General features: G+C 58.9%; 1 protein-coding gene across 1 annotated transcript in view; it reads right to left on the bottom strand.

Annotated features, from left to right (window-relative positions):
- LOC144942913 (tetratricopeptide repeat protein 12-like) overlaps positions 1-26220 on the bottom strand; it is a 195689-nt gene that overhangs the window by 100401 nt on the left and 69068 nt on the right. The window contains 3 exon segments of the mRNA XM_078869931.1: positions 6549-6692; positions 14053-14119; positions 19664-19747. Of these exon segments, the coding sequence (XP_078726057.1) occupies positions 6549-6692; positions 14053-14119; positions 19664-19747 (295 nt within the window).

Genomic DNA, 26220 nt, shown 5'->3' with positions numbered 1-26220 from the left:
GCTGCCCAACGCGCGATAAGCCCTCTCCGGTCAGACCGCCCGCATCCCGCGAGCGGCGAGTCTCGTTCCGACTGCCCGAGTGAGACCGCCTGCCTGGGAACGCCGGGTGGTCTCGTTCAGAATACACAAGACCTGGGCTGCACGGGTGGCCAGGGGAATTAGCACCGCCGTAGATTGTTGAATCTGTCTGTGCAAAAAGTGCGTCTCAATTGCAGGGACCTCTTGAAAAAAAAAAGAGTCTTGAGACTCGGTGAAGGTATTCTGGTGGATATATATACGGCGTGATCATGGGGCTGGGGAGGGAGAGATGGAGGGAGGGAGGGAGGGGAGGCGGGGAGGGAGGGATGGAGGGAGGGGGGAAGGGAGGGGAGGGAGCGAGGGAGGGAGGGAGGGGAGGGAGGGAGGGAGGGAGGGAGGGGAGGGAGGGAGGGAGGGGAGGGAGGGAGGGGAGGGAGAGGAGGGGAGGGAGGGATGTAGAGGGGGAGAGGAGGGAGGGAGGGGAGGGGAGGCCGTTCCTCGATGCCCCCTCTCACTCAGGCGGGCGCGGCACCGTGAGGCGCCGACACGCAGCTCTGGCCACCAAGTGACACTCCCCAAACAAACAACAAAGACAAAGACCCCCCGTGTAGCCTTGACGGACTGTTGGGGCAAGTGCTGTGAGCGAATAGCTCCTCTATGAAGGTCGGCACAGGTGGTTGGTGGCCAGCATCACGCCCGTCGGCCTTTGTCTACCCAGCGGCGATGTTTTACATGTCGTACCAGGCATATATTTGCGGTTAAGTCGACCTGGGGGAGGCCCCGAACCGGTTCAGATAATCGTCACTGGTGTTGGCCGTGAGCGGGAATCGAACTCGGGTCGCCGGGATCGTACCACCTCCATTGCCAGTGAGCCGAGCACTGCCCTGCAGCAGTTCGAACCTGAAACCGGGCCAGAATTATGATCGCGTGTGACCAATTGTTTCTTAAATGATGCACTCCCAGAGGCGATGCTGCTGATGCGTGTGTCTTTTACTGATACTGCTCTGTGTGAGTCTGTGGGTCTCTGCGCGAGTCTGTGGGTCTGTGTGAGTCTTTGTGGATCTGTGTGAGTCTGTGTGAGTTTGTGGGTCTGTGTGAGTCTGTGTGGGTCTGTGTGGGCCTGTGTGAGTCTGTGGGTCTTTGTGAGTCTGTGGGTCTCTGCGCGAGTTTGTGGGTCTGTGTGTCTGTGTGAGTCTGTGTGAGTTTGTGTGGGTCTGTGGGTTTGCGTGAGTTTGTGTGAGTCTGTGGGTCTGTGTGAGTCTACATGTCTAACCATGGACCACCGAGCAACGCCACTGCCCGTTCCGATCACTCGCCAACAGCGTTGCAGACATTCACCACCACGAGGCTGCTCCCGAAGCCGCCCACCGGCTCCCTCTCCCTGGCTCGGCAGGTAGACTCCGCGACCTCGCCGCCGAGACGTACAGGGCCGCAGAGATTGCGGTGAGCCCCCCTCCCCCATCGCCGCCCCCCCCAACCCCCTACCGCTACCCCCCGCCCGGCACAGCATGGCCGCACCGTTGTGGGAAGCGCGGCGCGAGACGCGGGGCCTCCATGAATCACGGAAAGCGCCGCGCGCCGTTCTTCCCTCCATCCCTTCCTGCCTCCGTCCGCACGTCCACAATATAAAAAAGCCTCGAGCCGACCGTGCGGCGGAGGCGCTGGCTGCGCTGGTTATGATTCCAGCAGCGGCGCGGTTGTCAATACGCACGTCCCTGCCATACATCCTGGCGGCCCGGAGCGTGAGACGCGGAGTGGACGTGGGGAGAGGCGAGACACGGGGAGAGGGGGACACGGGGAGAGGCGAGACACGTGGAGAGGGGGACACGGGGAGAGGGGGACACGGGGAGAGGGGAACACGGGGAGAGGGGGACACGGGGAGAGGGGGACACGAGAGAGAGGGGAGAGGGGGATACGGGGAGAGGGGGACACGGGGAGAGGGTGACACGGGGAGAGGAGAACACGGGGAGAGGGGGGCACGGGGAAAGGGGGGACACGGGGAGAGGCGAGACACGTGGAGAGGGGGACACGGGGAGAGGGGGACACGGGGAGAGGGGAACACGGGGAGAGGGGGACACGAGAGAGAGGGGAGAGGGGGATACGGGGAGAGGGGGACACGGGGAGAGGGGAACACGAGGAGAGGGGGACACGGGGAGAGGGGGGAGAGGGGGACACGAGAGAGAGGGGAGAGGGGGATACGGGGAGAGGGGGGCACGGGGAGAGGGGGACACGGGGAGAGGGGAACACGAGGAGAGGGGGACACGGGGAGAGGGGGGAGAGGGGGACACGAGAGAGAGGGGAGAGGGGGATACGGGGAGAGGGGGACACGGGGAGAGGGGGACACGGGGAGAGGGGAACACGGGGAGAGGGGGGAGACTGGGACACGAGAGAGAGGGGAGAGGGGGGGCACGGGGAGAGGGGGATACGGGGAGAGGGTGACACGGGGAGAGGGACACGGGGAGAGGGGGGGCACGGGGAAAGGGGGGACACGGGGAGAGGGGGACACGGGGAGAGGGGGGACACGGGGAGAGGGTGACACGGGGAGAGGGACACGGGGAGAGGGGGGCACGGGGAAAGGGGGGGACACGGGGAGAGGGGGGCACGGGGAGAGGGGGGACACGGGGAGAGGGGGACACGGGGAGAGGGGGGAGACTGGGGCACGAGAGAGAGGGGAGAGGGGGGCACGGGGAGAGGGACACGGGGAGAGGGGACGGGGAGGCCCGAGCTGTCGCACCGGTGCGAGACGGGGCGACCGCCGGGGATAAAACCGTTCACAATTCATTAAAACATTCACCGTGAACCATTCACCGTGAACCATTCACCGTGAACCATTCACCGTTAACCATTCACCGTGAACCATTCACCGTGAACCATTCACCGTGAACCATTCACCGTGAACCATTCACCGTGAACCATTCACCGTGAACCATTCACCGTGAACCATTCACCGTGAACCATTCACCGTGAACCATTCACCGTGAACCATTCACCGTGAACCATTCACTGTGAACCATTCACCGTGAACCATTCACCGTGAACCATTCACTGTGAACCATTCACCGTGAACCATTCACCGTGAACCATTCACCGTGAACCATTCACTGTGAACCATTCACCGTGAACCATTCACCGTTAACCATTCACCGTGAACCATTCACTGTGAACCATTCACCGTGAACCATTCACCGTGAACCATTCACCGTGAACCATTCACCGTGAACCATTCACCGTGAACCATTCACTGTGAACCATTCACCGTGAACCATTCACCGTGAACCATTCACCGTGAACCATTCACCGTGAACCATTCACCGTGAACCATTCACTGTGAACCATTCACCGTGAACCATTCACCGTGAACCATTCACCATTAACCATTCACCGTGAACCATTCACCGTGAACCATTCACTGTGAACCATTCACCGTGAACCATTCACCGTGAACCATTCACCGTGAACCATTCACCGTGAACCATTCACCGTGAACCATTCACTGTGAACCATTCACCGTGAACCATTCACCGTGAACCATTCACCGTGAACCATTCACTGTGAACCATTCACCGTGAACCATTCACCGTGAACCATTCACCGTGAACCATTCACTGTGAACCATTCACCGTGAACCATTCACCGTTAACCATTCACCGTGAACCATTCACTGTGAACCATTCACCGTGAACCATTCACCGTGAACCATTCACCGTGAACCATTCACCGTGAACCATTCACCGTGAACCATTCACTGTGAACCATTCACCGTGAACCATTCACCGTGAACCATTCACCGTGAACCATTCACTGTGAACCATTCACCGTGAACCATTCACCGTGAACCATTCACCGTGAACCATTCACTGTGAACCATTCACCGTGAACCATTCACTGTGAACCATTCACCGTTAACCATTCACCATTAACCACTCACTGTGAACCATTCACCGTGAACCATTCACCATTAACATTCACCGTGAACCATTCACCGTGAACCATTCACCGTGAACCACTCACTGTGAACCATTCACCGTGAACCATTCACCATTAACCACTCACCGTGAACCATTCACCGTTAACCATTTACCGTGAACCATTCACCGTGAACCACTCACTGTGAACCATTCACCGTGAACCATTCACCGTGAACCATTCACCGTGAACCCCGCATTAGATTTCCCCGTAAAGAGCGGCGCGTGCCACTCACTCGAGCCGTCTGAACGACGAGAGCGGGGCACGAGGCTGGGCACTCGCTCGACAACGGCCGCCGCCTGATGGCGACACCCTGACGGCGTTGCCATGGCGACACCAGGCTGACGGCGGTGCCATGGCAACGCCAGGATGACGCCACCGCGGCACAAAGAGAAGCGCGGCGCCATCCGTGGCTGTCAGCTTCCTGCCTCTGTTCAAGTCAAAGTTCAAGTCGGGACCTTTCTCTTCTTCTCGTCTGCCCAGAGCCGTCCCTAGGGTACACAGCGACCGCCCCGGGCCCCGCACATGGGGGGGGGGGCTGCGCTTCGACATCGCGTTGTCAGATGCAAAACTTCCGCTTTAGTTGAAGGCGCCGGGCGGCCCACCCGCGGTGATTCGCCCCGGGCCCCGCACCCCCCTACGGACGGCCCTGCCTAGAACAACATCGACATGAGAAACATGTGCGTGTGTATACCGTGGCACGTTGAGAGATATATACTGGATACGTACACCACTCTGGCATCGCAGGGACACCTGGTGACGGCCCTGGGGAGACAACCGTCTAGCAGTGGACACGCCGACGATGACGGCACGAGGGCGCTGGGGACGGTGCAGAAGAAGAGACGTCGCGACGTGGAGTCGCTCCCATGGACGGAGGCGTTGGAGCGAGCGCCGCCACGTTTCATGCCATGGACACGAGAGGTGGTAAAACAATAAAGGCGTTATACTCGTTGGTTCTTTCGGTAAAGTCACGTGGGTATTAAAAAAAACTATCACGACGTTTCGGGCGCAACACAAGCGTCCCTCATCAGGTGGGAATAAAGGTTTTGACTCTACAGAGAGGGCGGGGGGCCCCACCCCCCCCCCCCCCCGAAACAACAAATACATCAGCCCGAGACGCCCATCAAACTCACTGCGGACGCGGCGGGCACGTGGCAGCGCTACCGACGAGAGCGACGCGGGGCACCGCCGAGTTCACGCGACGGCCGCCGCGGCCGCACCACGGCGAGGCTGGCGGCCGGTCACGCACCGCGACGTCCCGCTCCAATTCAGATTTGTGTTGGCGTTGCTTTGTTATTCATCGCGACACCGCGTGGGTCCGGACACGACGCCGTGGCCGTCAAATCGCGTTACTCGGGAGGAGGAAAAGGAGGAGGGAGAGTGGGGAGGCGCGCGGGGTCGCAGCGGCCCCGCGCGCCTCTCTCCTGGCAGGTATGCAAAAGGGGGGACGGCGATGGTGATGTGCCCATTGATCTCCGCTGCACATTACTCACGCTAATTAATTCCCTGCTCGTTGCTTCTCTTACCCTCAGCAGCGGCAGCAGCAGCAGCAGCAAGGAAAGCGCCTAACAGAATGAAACGCACGTGGTGTTGCGCGCCGCGTGTAAATTAGGTAACAAATGACGGGTTTGTCACAAGCGGCCTCTCTCAAATGAACCCTGCCGCATCTGCCTGCCTCCCCCCTCCGCCTCCTGCTCCGCTAGAGACGCGAGCAGCCCCCCCCCCCCCCCCCATGTCGCGGGCGGGCAGCTCGCAGCAGGGACGACCCCGCTCTCGTGGTGCCTCCCCCCGAGTTTTGACCTCGGGGGCCGAGCAAAAAATATTCCACGGCTGCCTCCACCCCCCCCACCCCCGCGAAGGACATCGGCTAAGGTCCGTGCGGCCGAGGGTTAAACTCAACCTCGTGACGCGCATCTACTCGGGCAGCGGTGTGGGGTTCGAGACGCTTCTCAGCGACCCTCCTTGCGTCTATTCCTGTGTTGCTACCTTTGAGCACTTGGCACGTACGCACACACGCACAGGCCGCACTCACAACACAGACCGATTCCCCCCACCCTGTTTAGCCATCAACAGGCTGTTTGGGCGAGCCGACTGCTGTGCCGCCGGTGCTAGAGGCACTCCCCAGCGCGGTCTCAATTGCTTTCTACTGATGCTATGCGGTGGATTTCCCCGCTCACATTGCTTAGCTCTGACTATCTCGGATGTCCGTGTTCTCGTCTTTCCGTATCCGCCTTTAGCCCCTCAACCCCCACCCCTCACGGGGATTGTGTCCTAGCCCTGGGTGAACAGAAACAAATCGATCAACTAAAACTACATTCGACAAACAACAACGTTATGCATCGCAGTCTCAGTTGTAGCCGCGTCCGAGTCTGTGAGTCTCGTGGAGTCACTTCCTGTAGTCTGGCCGGCTACAGCTCGTCAGGATTACCTTGGGTGGGCTGGAGGGACATGTGGTGGGGGCAGTGCCCACCCCAACAGCCCCTAGCACTCGAACATTTCCTCCGCTGATTTCCGAGAGGAAACGACCGCTCTGAGCGAGCCAGCCAGCTCCCCCCCCCCCTCACCGCAAGGTCCAGGCACGCGTCCCAGAGCTCTCGGCGAGCCGCCAGGGCCGCCCGCACCGCTCCTCCGTAGCCCGCCAGGGTGGCGAGCGCCGCGACGCACGAGGCGAGGCGCTCCGCGTCGGGGCGCGTGGACTTGCCGCGGGCCTGCGGGGAGACACGCGGACGCCGCTGGAGCAGAGCGACCGCGCCCGTGCCGCGTCCCGCGAGGGGTAGACAAGCTGGCGACGCCGGCCCCATTGAAGGGAGCCTCCGTTCCCGCAAGACGCGCGAACTCGCTCCCACAAAAACAGAGACTCCCACCCTCGCGTGTAGCTTCAACAGACCGTGAGGACAAGTGCTGTTAGCGAGCACCTATGGAGGCTCGGACGGCACACGATGGGGTGGGTGGGCCAGCACCACGTGCCTTTGTCTCTCGCGTGGCGATATTCACACAGCGCACCAGGTAGTCATTTGACTCAAAACGTCCAGTACCGGTTCAAATATTTGTCACTGGTGTTGGTGGCCGTGAGCTGGAATCGAACTTTGGTCGCCGGGTTCGTAGCACGGCGCGTTAACCGCTCCACCACTCGCTTCTACACGGGCACGCGCACGCGCACGTTACAACGCGCACGCGCGCACGTTACAACGCGCACGCGCGCACGTTACAACGCGCACGCGCGCACGTTACAACGCGCACGCGCGCACGTTACAACGCGCGCGTGCTAATCGTGTTGATTCGCGCCATTACGAGAGAGTCCTTTGTAATAAACCATTTTCATTTTCTTGGGAAATATTTCCAATCTCGCTCGAGATGTAGGCGACTGGGAATTGGTGCTGCCGTGCGAAGTGCCGCGTGCTTGCTCGCGATTGGTTCCGAGGTTTTGTGGTCTTCCTTAAGTGCCCTTGGACGGACGAACAATAATATATCAATTTCGCGCGGCCTTTTGAGTGCCGTGGACTTCATGCAGGCACTCTCTGGCTTCCTCCCACGGACACAACAACTCGTGAATGGACATGGCCAACACCCCCCCCCCCCCCCCCTGATGCGGGACCCATCACGACAAATCCAAATCACGCAACCTCCGCAAAAAGCACATGGCCCCCCCCGTTACCGTGTGGGTCGCTCGACATTGTCGGCATGCGACAGCCAGTCCCCCACGGGACAGGGTAAAAGCCTCCCCCCCCCCAGGCGTCGCCATCTATCGCACGGTCTCGCGAAGCAACGATTCCATTCATAATTAATGTTGTTGGGTTATTATGAACGTGCTAAACCAACAATTTCATGTCTCGCTCCTGCGCAGCAGCCCGATTCCATCGCTCCCTCCTTTGGGCTGCCGCTCCGTCGTTCGTCTCGACCGCCGGCCATCGTTCCGAACGACGCGCGGCACGACTCGGGGGCGAGTGGAAGAGGCGCTTCGGCTGCCGCCGCCGTCCTCCGCGCGCGTTCGCGCAGCGTCACACACGAGCCAGCGGTGGCACCACCTCGATCGGCAACTCGTCACCCCCCCCCCCACCTCCACCCCCACCACTCCACCGCCGCCACCAGAGACTCAGCCACCCACGCCGTAATTGACTTCAAACGCAGGAAAGCCACGCTTCGAACCAGGGCAGCTCACGCCGAGATGGCAAAACACCGCCCTCAGCTGCGGCGCAGAGAGCCGCGAAGGCCGCCAACTCGTGGTTGCGATTACGATCGTCAACATCATCTCGAGCAGTCGTATGTACAGGGCGCTTCAAAACAATGTGAACACTTACATGGGACTCTCGTTTTTAATGGGAAAAGAACGAATAATGCACTGTAACATGATAACAAATGTATGTTAATAACTTCAGAAAAATCAAAAAGTCTCAACTTGTTCGCCATCATTGTCGACACGTGGCCTGGAGTCTTCTCCAGGTGGTCTCCAGAGCTCGGAGAAGGCAGCACTTCTCGTGGTGTTGTTGCAAATTCACGGAAGTGTGAACATGTATTTTAAGCACCCCCCTGTATTACAATTAAAGGGGCAGTGACGCGCCGCGCCGTGTTCGATTGAACGGCGAGGGAGCGGGCGGCGCTTCCAACAAAACCTGTAGTAACATGGGGTCCCAGGGACAGAAACGCACGCACGTGGAGCAGACGGAACCGCGGGGTCACTGGGCAGGCAATTACGCACGGCCGAGGAGGGGCAGTGAGGGAGGGTGACGCAATGAATGTGGGGGGAGGTGGACAAGAATACGAGGATGACGAGAGAGGGGAAATAGGCAGGGCGGAGGAGGCTAAAGGGGGAAGTGGAGAGATATGTAAATTTCATCACGGGGAGAGGGGGGGGAGAGGGGGGGGGCAGGAGGAAGACGCCGCGGAGCATGGGAGGAGGAGGCGGCTACACGTGACAGGCACAGAGGGTAAGGAATTCTGTCAGGGTCATCATAAAACTTGTTACAAGCGTATTAATCATAAGTGGAGTCTAATTAAACACGCTAATGATGCGCGAGTCTAAGTGTACTGAGACGGGCCCTCCATTCCCACAAGTCCGCGTGGCGGCGACTAATGAGACGCAGCTAGTCACGCCACGGCACGCGGACACGCGGCCAGACACGCGGACAAGGAGCCAGATACACGGACACGCGGCCAGACAAGCGGACAAGGAGCCAGATACACGGACACGCGGCCAGACACCAGGACGAGGAGCCAGATACACGGACAAGGAGCCAGACACGCGGACACGCGGCCAGATACACAGATACACGGACACGCACGTAAACGCACGCGGGCGATTGACAGCGGGAAACACGAAAGCTGCAATTTTGAGAAAGCACAAAGCGGGAACAGCGAAGGCATTCGTTTGCATATCCGACGCCCACGCAATAACACAACCGCACAAAGACAAAGATACCCCGAATAGCCTTTAGCACGGTTGGGGTAAGTGCCGTTCGCGAGTTGCACCTATGAAGGCCCCGAACGGGCACACGATGGGTGGGTGGCCAACAGCACGCGAGGTTCATAGCGCCCACCACTACGCTACCCCCCCCCCCCCCAGATAAAGATCCCCCGTGTAGCCCGAAACAAATTGTTGGGGCAAGTGCTGTCAGCGAGCATCTCGCACACACACATGCACACACGCCCTCCCGTGATGGATGTTCCATGAAGGGAGCCGTGCCAAACCGGTTATTAACTGCAGGGAGCAGAGCGTGGGGTGTGTGTGGATGTTGGGTCACTTCGTGCCACGGTGCGCACTACCGGCCTCGGCAATGCAACAGCCGCAAGACCACCACACTACCACTACTCACAACCACCGTCAACAACACAACACCCGCACTACCACCACCACTCACTACCACCACCAATAACACAACAACCGCACTCCCTCTCACTGGGACCCCTGCAGGAACACGCCACCACCACCACCGCGGATGAAAACCACACTACCAGACGAAAGGTCGGTACAGTGATTAGAATCGCAGTGTACTCAGCAGATGATGGTGGTGGTGATGCACGTGTGTGTGGTGGTGGTGCAGGTGTGTGCGGTGGATGGGTATGCTTAGCCATCACGATGGGGCGGCCTGTGTGGAGGGGGCGGTGGCGCAGCGGTTAGCGCACGGCACTACGATTCCCGCTCACGACAAACACAGGTGACGATTATTTGCATCGGTCCTGGGCCTCCCCTATGTCGACTCGGCCTCAAATGAGCACCTGGTGCGGTGCGTAAACGTCGTCACGAAGCAGACAAAGGCGGCCCGGCGTGGTGTTGACCACCCACTCCCGCTTGAGCAATGCTCGCTAATAGCAGCCACAGCGGGTTCAGTACCCATCATGAATTTTTTAAAATTAAAATAATCTCAACGTTATTCTAAAAGCAGTTTAAAATATATCAATGAGCCACCCGCTGCGCCCAAGGCGGCAGGCTCAGCCAATCCCCCTCGAGCTCCCAGCTCTCTGGCCCAGCCACCTTACATTGTCGGAGAGCCCTCCCTTCGTGAATTATCCCGTTATTAAATGCAGCTGTTCTACGAATACATCACTCCGTTGTTTGAGTAGTTATCATCTCGGATGTACGTTCATATGACCCGATAAACCGGCTTGCCCCTTTAAATCCCACAGACATCTCGCACGCGCGTGGGCACAGAAGGCGCAGCGTGCGATGGCGATGCAGCGCCCAGCGAGGAGGAGACGTCCCCCATGGGACTGCCGCGTTGCCCGCAGCCTGCGCTAGGGCCTTCAAAGCGGCACAGTGTCCAGTAACAGAGGTCAACACAGCAGTAGCGCTACCGGATCTCGGTACGAATGCATTTCTGCTGCTGCCGGCGCCCCGAACACAGACGCCAAGGTCACGGGCCGTACCGGGGTCAGACCGGGCACAGGTGGCAACCTTTAACGCACGACCATCACTCAGGAGCTGGCGAGCGCCGTTGGCGATGATAACGAGACTTCGATCGGAACCGAGGCACTCGCGGGATAACAACACCGGCAAGACTTCGGCCCCGACAAGAGCCTCGTCCCGCTGCGGAGGCACTGCCCGATGATTGCAATCAGCCCGCAAATCAACTCGGAGCGCCGCGATTCTGCTGCTGCTAGTGAAGTGTGTCAGCCAGCGGCGGTCATCAGCGCGGTTCATAGCCGAGCTGATTCGTGCCTTTTCTCTCTCTCGCACTCACATGAATCGTTGAAATTGTGTTACGAGCATGGAACCTTCCAAAGATGTTCACAACGGTGCAGCATCTCGGAACAAAAATGTGACCCACCTACATATAAAAGATCGCCGCCATTGTTGTTGGTGACCATCTTTGTTTTGTAGGTGACGAACGTTTTTTTGTTTCTTGTTTAGTGACACTCGTAAGATGGCCCGTCCCCAATTTGGTGCTTGTATCGCCATCGAAACGATGACCTCGTGTCATCTTATCCACCGCACCGCGTGACTGGTCGGGGAGACGCGGTAACGCCACGTGGCCGCGCACACCGGCACGTGTCACGTGATGTTCGGGCGGAATGAATCGGCCCGGTGACCCACGACCCAATAACTTGACCTCTGCGACCGACATGACCTGACCCCGAGGTAACTTGCAAGTGTTTTCGGGGTGGTGGTTCCATGTGGGGGCACAGCGACACTCAGCCGGTGTCAGAGGCTTCATCTTCCCCCAGAATTTGTATTCATACCAGCAGCCGACGGGGAACACGTGACTCCCCATCCCGAATATTCACACCCCGGTATTTGTATTCTCCAAAAGCAATCTTGCTCTGGATATAAGTTTAATATCCGTGCATTTTAAAATACAATCCTGGCTCTGAGACCGCTTTTCAAACGTGTTTGAGAAGCGGTCTGTTTTATTTCAGCAGAGTTTGACTTTTTCATAGCGTTTCTCTGTCCTAACTTTGTGAAAACCAATAGGTTTTTCTTTTACCTTTCTGAAACAGTAACTAACCATAAATAACCCTTCCTCGCCAGAACTAACCATAGTTTACCCTAAATTACCTTATCTAACCCTAACATAACGAACCCGAACCGACCCAAACTAATCCTAACTAACCATAACCAATCCTAACCATGTTTGCCAGTAAAGACAAAACTGTTTCCTTGCGAGTGCTGGTAAGCAGTGGGACCCACTTCAGAGCACCACCACTGAGACTGCGCCGGGCCTGGCTGGCGTCGCTTTGTCCGGGGGGCTAACGCCGCGTCGGGGCACTCGGCCACCAACGGCTGTGACCTGGGTTTGAATCAAGGTCCCAGTGGCCAGTGATGAAGCCGAGCTCTCAGGCGTAGTCAGCTGATGGAACTCAACTCTGCTCACAATTATGCCGGCATGTTTCACTTCTTATGATTTAATTATGTGAGTTTCATTCCCATGGGACAAAAACTCGTTGCCATGGCATGACGTCATCTGTGAGGACTCCATTCAGGAACATTCTCCAACGGCAAGGTGGTGCGCTGCTCGCTTCGAGAGTTCCCAAAGAGAAATCTCCTCTCCTCGCGACATCGTGCCGATTGCACAACCAGCATATAATTGGGATAAAAACCTGAACCTATGACCTGTGACCAACGACCCAGCCGTGACCTAGGTCCAGCCTCACCCTTAGCCGTGTCACGAGTTGTTTTTTAGCTCGGTCAATTCGTTCATTAGGGCGTCTAATCAATTTAAAATCGTAATCCATTCCTTGCTGTGTGTTCGATTACTCAAGGCCCTTTTAAAAAACGGCGGCCGCCCCGCATCCTACAAACTCATGAAGGCGGGAAACCCCCTACAGCCCACGCCCATCGTGACATGGCTGACGATGCTGATGGCATCACCGAGCACCGCCCATGACCTCCAGTCCAGCGGCACACTTGGTGAAACACAGAGGCGAGACATCCCCCCCCCCTCTCCCAACTGCTTACACGCATGTATCCGATTAAGGGGGGAATCTAACTGACAGCCTGTCGGGTCGACGACTGCTTAAGTGATCGGGATAACAGCCCGGCGCTAAATGTTTGTTTCACTTCTCCGGTGGCACGAGCAGCAGCCGCCCCGAACCGCGTGGGAGCGAGGCGAGCAGCGCGGTCCCCGCCGCAGCGGCCGCAGGGCGCGCGCGCGCGGGGCTGGCGCTCCGGTAGAACCCATTAGCGTGGCGGGGTGCGATCACTGGAGAGCGGCAGCAGCAGCAGGAGGAGTGGCAGGAAATGGTGAGTTAGAAGGCACTGCAGCTCACGAGGGTGAATGTGAATGCATTCATTTCGTCCGTGGAGAACGTGTGATTTAGTATTTACCGCGACAATTCCGGGTGGCCTCTATGATCACGAGGAGGGCCCACTTTACTCGCTCCGCGGCCCGTATCGCGCGAAACCGCGGCCGGCGGCGAAGGGGGGGGAGAGGGGAGGGATTGTCTGGCGCCCGGCGGAGGGAGGAGGCTCGCTCGCTGGTGTGCCCAGCTTGCCTTGCGCCGTCTCGCTGGGGTCGCGACGATACGGCGCTACGAGAAAGCACGTGAAGACGCGGCGGAGAAAACGCGATGGCAGTGGCACTGCGAGACGTCGTCTCCACTCCGCAGTGGGAAACGCCGGCCGCAGCGCGGTCGCCGCACGGTGCGGAGGTTCGCGTGATTTGAATCCGGCAGGCCGCCCTGGTTACCACTGCGGCGTGTGCGGTATGGACCGTGCACGACCATGCGCCGCACGCTTCCCTCACGGCGGACGTCAAAGATCCCCGCGACGTCGAAACGAGGAGCAGGAGGCCATCATCGCGTGTCCACGTCGCGGTGAAAATTTGCCAAATTTGATTAACATGACACCGCACATCGCTACCTTGGAATCGCACGCACACACACACACAGCGGCGAGCATCGCCACCGACTGGCAGATGCTCCCCAGGCGCCGAGTCACCTTTGCCGCACAGGGACAGCTGCAACCGGGCGTGCCCCTTGGATGTTTGAGATGAAATGGAGATTAAAGGTGCCTTGAGAGTTGCTTAGGCCTCTACCCAAAGTGCCAAGTAAATGCAAGCAACAGATGATGATGATGGTGACGATGACGATGGTCAGCACGATTGTGAGGTTCAGGGAACAAACATTGGACCTCACCAGGCAGCGCTCCAGCGGAGCGAGCAGCGCGGCCCGGGCCTCGTCCTCCCGCAGCCAGCGCCTGAATCTGCGGGGCGACAGGCAGCGGGCGAGCGAGCTCGGCAGTGACTGGGTGAGTTAGCGAGTGAGCAGTGACTGGATGAGCGAGCTCGGCAGTGGCTGGGTGAGCGAGCTCGGCAGTGACTGGGTGAGCTAGCGAGTGAGCAGTGACTGGGTGAGCGAGCTCGGCAGTGACTGGGTGAGCGAGCTCGGCAGTGACTGGGTGAGGGAGCTCGGCAGTGACTGGGTGAGCGAGCTCGGCAGTGACTGGGCAAGCGAGCTCGGCAGTGACTGGGTGAGCTAGCGAGTGAGCAGTGACTGGGTGAGCGAGCTCGGCAGTGACTGGGTGAGCTAGCGAGTGAGCAGTGGCTGGGTGAGCGAGCTCGGCAGTGACTGGGTGAGCGAGCTCGGCAGTGACTGGGTGAGCTAGCGAGTGAGCAGTGGCTGGGTGAGCGAGCTCGGCAGTGACTGGGTGAGCGAGCTCGGCAGTGACTGGGTGAGCAAGCTCGGCAGTGACTGGGTGAGCTAGCGAGTGAGCAGTGGCTGGGTGAGCGAGCTCGGCAGTGACTGGGTGAGCGAGCTCGGCAGTGACTGGGTGAGCTAGCGAGTGAGCAGTGACTGGGTGAGCTAGCGAGTGAGCAGTGACTGGGTGAGCTAGCGAGTGAGCAGTGACTGGGCGAGCGAGCTCGGCAGTGACTGGGTGAGCGAGCTCGGCAGTGACTGGGTGAGCGAGCGAGTGAGCAGTGACTGGGTGAGCGAGCTCGGCAGTGACTGGGCGAGTTAGTGAGTGAGCAGCTGGTTAAATAGGTGGGTGGGTGAGTCGGTGCGTTTGCGAGTGAGTGAATGAGTGACTGGGTGAGTGAGTATAGGTGAGTAAATTTGCGGGTGGGTGAGTGGCTAAGCGAGTCGGTGTGGGGGAGTTTGTGGGTGAGTGAGTTAGAGGGCGATTGAGTGAGCTGCTGATTGAACGAGTAAGCGAGCAAGAAAGAAAATTCGATGGGTGAGTGGGCGGGTGAGTGAGGGAGATTTTGAGTAATTGAATAAGTGAGAGAGTGAAATTGTGACTGAGTAAGCAAGTGAGTGAGTTATTGGGTGAGCGGGTGGGTGAGTGAATACATATGCGTGAGTGAGCAATTGAGTTACTGAGCGAATAATACAATGAGTGAGTTTATGGGCGAGTGGGTGACAGATGGGGTAGGTGGGTGGGTGGTTGACTCAATGGTTGAGCGAGCAGCAGCGTTTCTGAATGAACAATTCGGTGAGCGAGCGAGGAGAGTGAGCGAGGAGAGTGAGCGATGACCGCACGGTTCACAGGAGCCGCCCTCACCCTTACCGCCCCCCGTTAACCCACGCCGCTCCCCGGACGCCCAGCACCGATGACACGGCCGCCTTGTAGGGCCGAAGAGCGCGGCACGAAAGCCGTCCACGTGGCCTCGGGCGCGCGGCGGGGTAGCGAGCGGCGTTAGCGGAGCCGCTCCGCGGGTGCCAAAAATCAGCGCGCCTCCCCTGCCCACCACCCCTCCCCTCCCCTGCCCACCACCCCTCCCCTGCCCACCACCCCTCCCCTCCCCTGCCCACCACCCCTCCCCTCCCCTCGGGAACACCGCGGCGCGTGCTTTTATTTGGCGTTTGTTGTTGTTATTTAGCGAGGATACAACGTCTGGAAGCACCGCGGCCCGCGTTGGTGCTCTTCACGTTTCTAAGCGGAGACGTCAAAGTCGCGCAGCCGTGACGACGGGGAACGGACGGACGAACGCTTCCTAATTGTTTACAAAATCCCACCGGGGTCCTCATCCGACACGCTCATAGATTTACATACAGTACACAAAGACAAAGATCCCCCGTATAGCCTTAACAGGCTGTCGGGACAAGTGCTGTTATCGAGAACCTACAAAGGGCGGCACGGCACACGAGGGGCGGGTTGCCAGCACCACGCTCGACCGCCTTTGTCTTCCCAGTGGCGACGTTCACACACCTCACCAGTTATTAATTTGAGGCTGAGTCGAGCTAGGGGGGGCCCAGGACCGATTCAGATAACCGCCACTGGCGTTGGTGGCCGTGAGCGGGAAACGAACGCGGGTGGCCGGGTTCGTAGCTGAGCGCGCTTAACCGCTACACTACCGCTCCCCGCTATACACTGACACACACACACGCTGATTATACACTGGTCAAAAAAAAAATTCTGGCTTGGACTTTTGCAGCTGTTTTAGACTAATTTCAGGGTGCTGAGTCCAAATCTGATCTCAGATTTGCTCTATCACATCATTTTTATGCTATCGGTATACCCCATTTTCATTGATTTTACCCGAAATTAACTCTGTCACTTATGATTGCAAGTTGTTGCGAGTCAGTGACTGCTTTAGTGTTAAAATATGGTGCTGTATTTTTAGGATAGTGTGTTTATAATATCATTTTATGTAGATATCCACATTTATTTAATATTTTTCTTCTGCGGTTTTTATTAAAAATGCAATATTTGATATCTCACAAACCTGATGTGATAGACAAAAACTGATGCCAGATTTGGAATCAGCACCCAAAAATTACCTTAAAACCATTGGAATACCTTATGCCAGAAAAAGTGTGTTGACCAGTGTTATATATTACGCACGAACGCCCGCGTGGCCATTGTCTATTGCGCGGGGCCTTGCGCGAAGTTTCCTCGAGGCCGCCACGCTCCAAGGCCGTCGTCTGCGCCGCCACCGCCACCGCGCGCGCCTCGTCGACGGACGCCGAGCGGAGGGAAGGGGCCCGGGGAGGGGAGGGGCGCGCTGGGTCGAGAGTCGTGGCCAAGCCCAGGGGGCATACGTGAAGCAGCTCCTGGGAGGGCAGCTCTACAAGTCGAGCCCTGCACGATCGGCGCCCATAGAGTAACGACGCAGAATGAGGACGCGACATAACGACGCGTGGCTGCAGTCTACATGGAGCATAGCAACGGCGATGTGGCATAGCGGTAGCTTGTGGCAGAAGTCCGCAGTTCGAATCCAGAAGGCCGCGCTGGTGAACACTTGTGGTATCAACACCGTGGTAGTGGCCATACAATACTAGGCGCCATCCGTTTTGCAGGTGATGTTAACGACGGGATTGGAGCGGCGTCGAGGCCATTGCGAGCCGGCGTCGCGGTCCACGCTTGGAGACGGAAAAAACAAAAACTGGCACCGCAAATACCCCCAGCAGGTAACCACGCGTGGCAGGACCCTCCTTGAACAGGGCCCTTGAGACTCGGTGAGGCTTCCCTGGGCAAAGCAAGCGTAGCAACAACAACTTTCTTGCATATGTTGTTGTCGTTGTTGTCTTCCCCTGTCTGGTTACTTTGTCTCTAACCGCCCCGCCACGCCCCGCCGGTCCCTTCTCTGTGCGCAACGCCGACTCGGTACGGCGAGTACATAAACAACAAAACAACAACAGCAGCAGCGGCTGCCCTCGCAGACACAGTGTGAATTCACTTTGGATTTACATCGAAGCTGCGGGGGGCGGCGGGGTGGCGGTGGGGGGGGGCTGCGCTACTGAACCCCTCCCCCACACTTCCCCCACCCCGGGCTTCTCGCTAAAGTCAGCGCAAGCCTCGGCTGCTACAGCTGCTGCTGCTGCTACAGCTGCTGCTACTACTGCTGCTGCTGCGCCTGAACCCGGCTAAATTGAAGTTGACGATTCGCGGCGTTTATAATAAAGTGGAGGGCTCACATTTAAAATGCAGTGAAAAATGTATGAGTTTGCGTGCGTTGCGCGGGTCGCTTTGAACAGCGCGTGTTTTATTCAGCAGCAGGAATCCGCGGGGCTCTGACGCCGTCTGTTCTCCTGGCTCGGCCTCTTGCGGGGACCCGTGCCACGGGATTTTAAAATTAACATTCCACAGATTGGCCACCGAAGAACCATTAGCCCCCACCCCCGCCACCTCTTTTGCATAACACGAGCTCTTGAAAAACACATCTGCGCTTACAATTGCATTTGTGTTCAGATTTAATGCACCTAAATAATACATATTGAGCATCGCGGAAGTTTTATTTTGTATTACTACAATCCGGGCACACGTGTTTGGTTTGGGGTGTTTTCCTCTTCCTTCCCCATGCTCGCTGGCCGATGCGGTCGCGCCGAGACGAGCCGAGCCGAGGGGAGCCGAGGGGAGCCGAGGGGAGCCGTTCATTACCTGCGCCCCGCCGTGCGGAGGGCGCAGGACGAGGTCGCTGTTCAGCAGCCCGAGGGTCCCCGTGGTCTCGTTTCAAATTGTCGGCCCCGAGAGGCGACGGCGGCCCCGCCTGCCCCTCACCGCCACCCGCTGCACTCACTCCGCTCGTCGCCGGCCACCGTCGCAGCCACATCCTGCACGGGGCCGGCGCGCCGCTCTGTCGCAGCTGCCATCGTTGGCATAGCCTGGCGCAGGAGGCCACCCCACCCCAGGGACTAGCCACTACCCCCCCCCCCCCCTGCCACAACCAGCATGAAGCTCGTATGTCCACGACAGCTGCCACCCTTACCGTAGCCAGCAGCCTGTGCCGGGCCACTTCATCTCCTCGACCAACAGCCAGCCCTGCCATCCCTTCCAGAGGTGAGCTGGATACCTGTCGGGTGTGGACCGGGCCAGGTCAGGGATTGGCAACCGCGGCATCTTTGTTCGGGTGTCAGCAGGCGTTGATCTGCGCCGAGATCTGGCACCGCCGGTGTTGAGTTGAACTTGATCGCAGCAGGCCGCACGGCTTTGATAACAGACCGAGAGGGTTGACTTGAGTTGTCTGGGTTTGGTCTACGGTGGAAGCGCAGGTGGTGGCGCGATGCTGCGGAGGCCGGCCCATCGCTCTGCATCAGGGTGGGGCGCATGGCCCGTGGGCCGGACACGGGCCCTCAATTCGCGTGCGGCCCTTTTAATAAAGGGCCCTCACGATGTTCATCCGTCACTGCGAGCATCTCTGCTGCACTCTTCGGGTACCAAGAGGGCAACAAAAATTCGACCTGGCAAAAACGCCGTTTCTAATTTTAGCGCGCTGAATCGCTACGGTGCGTGTGGCTCACCCCTCGTGCTACTTGCAAGTCTTATTTGAGCGTGAGTAGATACACGGTCCTCCACCCCTGCTTCAAGCAGCGCACCTCAAATTATCGCCGCAGAGACGGCGCGAGCTGCCAGTCAGTGAAGGTTGACCGAGGGGCTTCGACAGAAGTGAGTGTTTGGAGTGAATAGCGCAGCGCGCTAATCACTGTTCCGCCGCTCAACTCGGGTAATATATTTTTGACCGGGGTCAAAATCCCAATTTTCGCAATCGATTGTGGTGAAGGGGGGTGTGGGGGCTATAGAGACAGACTTTCTTCTGACACCCGGCCACCCCAGGACGTTCGACGGCTTGAACGTCTCCGCGCCACCGACTGGATTGGTGCTTCGCGGGACATCGTGAACAGGTAGCAACGGCTTGGGGAGTGGATCGATCACGGCTGCTGATGATGACGACGGTGAGTGTCCCGGCGTGCGTTACCGTGTGCGTTACCATGGATGCGTTACAGTGTGTGCGTTACCGTGGGTGCTTTACCGTGGGTGCGTTACCGTGGGTGCGTTACCATGGGTGCGTTACTATGGGTGCGTTACCGTGGGTGCGTGCCGAGCTGCGTGATGACGTCGAGGGGCAGGGAGGCCGGCACGCTCGGCGTGCTCGCCACAGCGCTCAGCAGCCTGGCGGGCACGGGGGGAGCACGGGGTGAGGGGGGGGGACGGGGTGAGGGGGGTGGCTTCGTTGAATCGCTTCGTTGTATCGCTTCGCTGTCCACTGCAGTTGTAGGCCGAGATGCAACACCGACACCAACGCCGCCTCTGTCTGTTGAGGGACGCGAGAATTCAACTGTCAGCCTGCGAGCGTGCCGTGTGTGCCGTGTACACTTAGTGTGTGTGTACACTGAGTGTGTGTGCGTGCACTGTGTGTTGAGAGTGTGTGCTCTGTACGTGCTGTGTGTGTATGAGTACACTGAGTGTGTGTGCGTGCACTGTGTGTTGAGAGTGTGTGCTCTGGACGCCTGTAAAAAAAGAGCTTCATAGCTCATCGGATTCCTACAGTAGAACTACATATTCAGATTCCGTGTGCATGGTGTGGGTGGCGCACACGACTGAGAGCTCTCAGACTGAAGCAAAATCCCCGCGTGGGTTCACGCCTCGTCGGGGCAGGGGTCGCCAACCCAAATCACAAGAAGAGACATTTTTCCCGTAGAATTCGGTAATAAAAACTCTCGATATTTCACGAGCCGCAATGCGCCGCGTGGTGCACGCGAGACGGTGGTCCTCCACGAACAACGCGTCACGAAGCGGTCCTCGGAGAGCCGCGGGTTGCCGGCCCCGCGTCACGGGCTGCGCTGCGGCCTCGTGGCAGCGGCTTCCCGGTTCGGCTCCAGCGGCAGCCCCGGTCAGCACCGCGGTGGTGGAGTAATTACCGCAAAGATACTACCCACGCGTCGTCTGCTTCGCTCGCAGTGGCCGCTTACAGATCCCGTGACGTCGCTCGCAAGAGTGGGCCATCGTGTGTGCCGGCGTCACGGTTCCAATGGTAAGACGAAACTCCACGACAAATCACTCGACTGGCATCGCATACAGCAACATCCATCACCATCCCCCCCCCCCACCCCGACTGTGAAGACTTGGCAGCACCCTTCGGAGAGAGAGTCGCGAGACTCGGTGAAGGCGTCAACAATGACAACAACAACAACGACGACGACGATGACGACGACGACGACGATGATGACAGAAACATCCGACAACAAATCTGAGCGCTGTACGCAGATCGTACGCGGCACGGCTCCCCCCGCAGGAGCCGCGTCTCCCCCCCCCCCCCCCCCCCCCACTGCTCGCCTCGGCGGGGCTCGCCGCGTCCCCGTATGGTGCCCGAGACAGCACACGGGGCGGGGGGGGGGCTGGGGGGGGCTGGTGCGGGGGGGGGCAGTTGCGCAATAGCAATCGGATGCTACAGCGAACACGCGGCGGCGCGAGGTTTGAAAAGCTGCGTCGTGTCTGTAATGGCGATGCAAGGAGAATAATTGAAACAAACACCCAGAGACACAATGAGTTACTACTCAGAGGTACAATGAGTTACTACTCAGAGAGACAATGAGTTACTACCCAGAGAGAGAGAGACAAAGGACAGCCATATGGAGACAGATACACGATGAGACTCACAGGGAGACAACGAGAGACAAATAGAGACAGAGACTCGGGGAGACCGTCCAAGGGGCAGTGCATGTCCCAGCCGACGAGACGATTCGAGGCTTGGCAGCCCGCGCCCCCCCTCCACCCCCACCCCTCCACCCCCACCCCTGGAGGAGTCGCATTGAGACCCGGCACACGTAGCGCGCTGGGGCATCCGTCCCTCAGCGGGCCGCTCGTTGGCTCGCCTCAGCAGCCTGTCACTGACTCTGTCTCCCTGTCTCTGTCTCCCTGTCTCTGTCTCCCTGTCTCTTTGTCTCTCTGTCTCCGTCTCGGTCTCCCTGTCTCCCTGTTTCTGTCTCCCTGTGTCTGTCTCCCTGTCTCCCTGTCTCTCCATCTCTCCCCCTCTGTCTCTCCCTGCTTCTGTCTCTGTCCCTATTTCTGTCTCCCTGGCTCTGTGTCTTCGTCTGCGCTGCTCGACCTCCGTGTGTCTCCCTCGTTATTCACATTGTCTTCTCTCCGTCTCCGGCGCTCTCTGCACGCCTGTGCTGCAATATCTGTCTCTCCGTGTCTCTCCACTCATCTCCTTCTATCCCTGTATCCTCGTGTCTCACTCATCCCCGTCTCTTTATCCCCATCTCCGTTAAACTCTGGCTCCGTCTCCACCACCACCGCCACCACCACCGACCACGTTTGGCTTTGTACTCTCCTTGTGTCCTCTCCCGCCGCTCTCCCTGGGCCCCGAAGTCTCCCCCTCTTGCATCTCCCTTCCCTCTCCCCGTTCCCTCGGCGAGATGCGTGCAGCCGCGCGGCGCTCGGGGCAGGCACACGGGCACCCGCTCGGCTGATAACGCCTCCCCATGTCGAGGAGCGCAGAGCTTGGGCACACGTCGGTAGCGCGCCGGCTCCGCACCGCCGCCGCTCATCGTTCTCGACGTTCTCGAAGAGCGAACACCGCGGTGGCGCAGAGTTATAGAGTTATGCGTTGTGACGACGCCATCATCATCATCATTACTAGCACTGCGTGGATGACTCCGCCGTTTTGTCTCCGTTCGCCCCGACACAGGCGCGGAATTTATGAGCAATTCTCTCTAATAGCGAAATGCGAACAAATTATTTCCCTCTGAATTAAAGTGCTAATTGGGCACACACTCTGCCCAACTAAGACGCCACCTCATGACTATTGCAGTGATTTAGAAGATATTCAGGGAGCCTCAAATGTACGTTCAGAATCGCGGTCGTGCGGAAATGCACACGCGCGCATGTCGGGACACGAGCACACAGAGATCCCGCGCGTAGCCCACTTCAGGCTGGCGGGGCAAGTGCTGTGTTCAAGAGCAGAACACACGAGAAGGTGCTTAGGCCAGTACCACGCCCCCGGCCATCTTTGTCTTCCCAGTGCTGATATTTACACTGCATCATGTAATCGCTGAAGGCTGAGTCGATCTAGGGGATTTGGATATTCGCCACTGTTATTGGTCGTGAGCCGGATCAAACTCGGTTTGCCAGGTTCGGATCGCAGTGCGCTCAGCACAGGACACACATGAGCAGGGACAAAGAAAAAGACCCCCGTATAGCCTTTGCAGACTTTCGGGGCAAGTGCTGTTAGGAGGACCTATGAAGGCCGCCACGGCACACGAAGGGGTTGCTTGGCCAACACCACGCACTACCGCCTTTGTCTCCCCATTGGCGATGTTTACACACCGCACAAGGTACTCATTTGAGGCTGAGTAGACCTACGGGTTCGCGCCAGGACTGGTTCAGATTACCCTCACCGGTGTTGACCGCGTGCGGGAATCGAACCCGGTTCGCCTGGTTCGTAAGCGCAGTTCCCTCACGGCGACAGCACCGCTGCCCACACAATGAGGGTCACACACGGACAGTGACACACGACGTGTCTCCCCAGGCCACGGCGCGAGAGGTCAGAGGGCACCGATAGGCCGCCCCCCCCCCCCCCAGGAATGACCGCTCCGATTCTCCGGCCGCGTGTCTCATTCGAGCGCCTCCACGCTCGCCCGGGCTCGGTGAGGCGAGCGCCAGGGGGGGAGGAGGGGGGGCGCCTCAAAGTTGGGAGGCCCCTGAGCCGGCCCCACCAAGTGCCCGAGCTCCAGTGCGGGCAACAGCCCCAACCAGTCACCGCGGGGACACGGGGCCTCAGTGTCGCGACTTGCTCGTCTCAGCCCGTCGTCGGTGACGTACACAGAGACCCACAGTCCATAATGCAGTTTTTTTGGTTAGATCGCGTAAAATATATAAATGTGCCGTTAGACCCGCCACCACCCGACATAGCCAACTAGTAAGGGTTGCCACGTAAACGGAGCGTGCCAATTCGTTACGAGTACAGCACTAACCGGTGTGTTGGAGAGCCAAGCCACAACATTTACAATGTGAGTACACAGGTTCAAGTCTATGGGTCTCTACGCGAGACCCTCAGGTTCACGTAGAGACCCGTAGACTTCCACAGAGACCCGCAGACTCACATGCACGGTGTTGAGATTAAACCGGGTTCTCAAATGTAGTGAGTTCATGGTCTCAGCTCGGTCACAAAGAACTGCACGAAAACCCCATAACATTAAATGTTATGGGGTCTGTGGCTCTGCATTTTGGCAAAATTCCAGCTCTGAGAATGTAGCGAACTGCTCGACCGCCACGCGTCGATCACGAGCGCCGCCCTCCACTGTGCGCAGCAGAGGTCACGCCAAGGGATCTCAGACGTAGCTCTGTGCTATCAACTTCCGCGGGCCGTTCTCCCATACTGCTCTCCGAGATGTCTGAATTAATCCTCCGCCGCTCGTAACGTCGGTTGCACATTCGGGAGGGCGGTGTGTGGTGGGGGTAAAGGAAGATGGGGAGAACAGCGCCGTTGTGTAAGTGTCGAGCGCCCGCTCCATGTCACGCCGAGGCCACGGCGAAGAACCGCAGCGGAGGGTGGGGGGGCGCAGCGGGGGGGGGGGGGGAGCGCAGCGGCCGCCGACGTCGCCGAGCCCGGCCGGGCCAGGCCGTGACGGCCACGCTTGCGGCAGGGGAAGGGGTTAAAGTCGCCTCCCCCCTCGCCTCGGCGTTCGATAACACATCTAATGGAGGATGCATTATGCATGAGCCTGGCGGAGCGCCGTGCAACCCCCGCGACGAATCTCGACCAAATTCGACAAAACGCGACGAGACGCGCGCGCCGTGAATACCGAGCCCCCCCCCCCCCACCGACTCTTCCAGCCCCTCCACCACTGCCCCCCCCCCTCTACCCACCTCGCCTCATCCCCTCCCCTCCCGAACATTTAACAGAGACGAACAAATCCAGGTTAGTACGCGCTCTCTCATGCCCTCCCCCGTACCCCTCTACTCTCCCGTCTCCACTCTCTCATTTTTTAGCAAAATGAATATTGACTGAATGCATCGTCATTGTTGATGTACACATCCCAGTAAGCATATGCATCACGTTGCTCAACTACCACATGCACGCACCTGTTGTAAATACAATTAGGAAACGGCACGTTAGTGTGTCAACTGCTCGTTAAAAGCAAGCATCGCATCCTCTCTCATTCGCCTTCTCCTGTCTCCCCTCTCTCCTCTCGTCTCCCCCCTCTCCCCTCTCCTCTGTCCCCTCTGCCGACGCTGGGCCCATGGCCACTGTCCGTGGGCCACTGCCTGCCGGCGCGCTCACGGCGCCACGTGGTGAGATGAGCGCGATAATTAATTTGGAAATAACCGCGATTGGTGGGGGTGGAGAGGGGAGGGGGAGTTGGTCGGGTGGAGAGGGGAGGGGGGAGTTGGTGGTGAGGGGGGAGGGGAGAGTTGGTGGGGGTGGAGAGGGGAGGGGGGAGTTGGTGGGGTGGAGAGGGGAGGGGGGAGTTGGTGGGGTGGAGAGGGGAGGGGGGAGTTGGTGGGGTGGAGAGGAGAGGGGGGAGTTGGTGGGGTGGAGAGGGGAGGGGGGAGTTGGTGGGGTGGAGAGGGGAGGGGGGAGTTGGTGGGGGGTGAGGGGGGAGTTGGTAGGGTGGAGTGGGGGGACAGGTTGGTTGAGAGGGGAGGAGACAGGGTAGATGGTCGTCGGGCTGCGAGAGAGGAGGAGGAGGGGAGAAGCGATAGAGTTGAGCGACGAGATGAAGGTGAGCAGGAAATGAGGTTGAGAGGTGACAGGGTCGAGAGTGGGATGAGAAGGGGAGGGGATTGAAAGGCGGGGCTGGTGCCGCTGTGGGCGGCAGGCCGAGCCGTGCGGTGGGGCTCTGGGCGGGGGGGTGGGGGGGCTGCTTTATTAATTTGGCCTGATGGGTATCGGGACCCTTCCACACCCCTGCCCGGGAGCCGGCCGCGAGGGTTGCGGGCTGGGGCCGAGGTGCCGGGGGTTAACGCTCCCGTAACGACTTCTTCCATTTCGCGAGCTGAATTATTTTGCCTCCGTTATCGCGGAGCGCGCGGAGATAATGGCCGGCTCCCTCCCCCCCCCCGACCCCGACTCTCGCTGCTGCTCCCGTGAATATTAAGGGGGGCGCTGCCCGCGCTGCCCCCGGCGAACGCTGATGGATGTTAATGGCAAAGTGGCTCACACCAAGACAGAGGTCCCCCTAGTGGAGCCTTGAGCAGACCGATGATTTAAGGCGCTGCTTGCGAGCAACCATGAAGGTCAGCACGGCACGCGAAGGTGGGGGCGGGGTGACCAACATCACTCCCGGCCGCCTTTGTCCCCCCGGTGCTGTTGTTTAAAGGCACCCATTTTATCGCTGAGTCGACCTGTGGGGCCAAGGACCGAGTTCAAATATCCACAACCGCTCTTAGTCGTGGGCGGGAATCGAACTCGGGTCGCCGGGTTCGTAGCGCAGTGCGCTTTCCACTTGTAACCACCGCTCGCCGTTCGCACATGCAAAGGTATGTACACACACAGACGTATACACAGACATACACACGTACGTGCAGGCAGACATACACACACGTAAACACAGACCTTCACGCACACATGCATGCACGCGCATAAGGCAACGATAACAAGGGCACGGGAACAGCGGCGGGCCCGTGTCGACCCGAGC

The sequence above is a fragment of the Lampetra fluviatilis genome, chromosome 29 (genome assembly GCF_964198595.1).
Source record: "Lampetra fluviatilis chromosome 29, kcLamFluv1.1, whole genome shotgun sequence".
Taxonomy (NCBI): domain Eukaryota; kingdom Metazoa; phylum Chordata; class Hyperoartia; order Petromyzontiformes; family Petromyzontidae; genus Lampetra; species Lampetra fluviatilis.
This window is presented reverse-complemented; position numbering and strand designations above follow the sequence as displayed.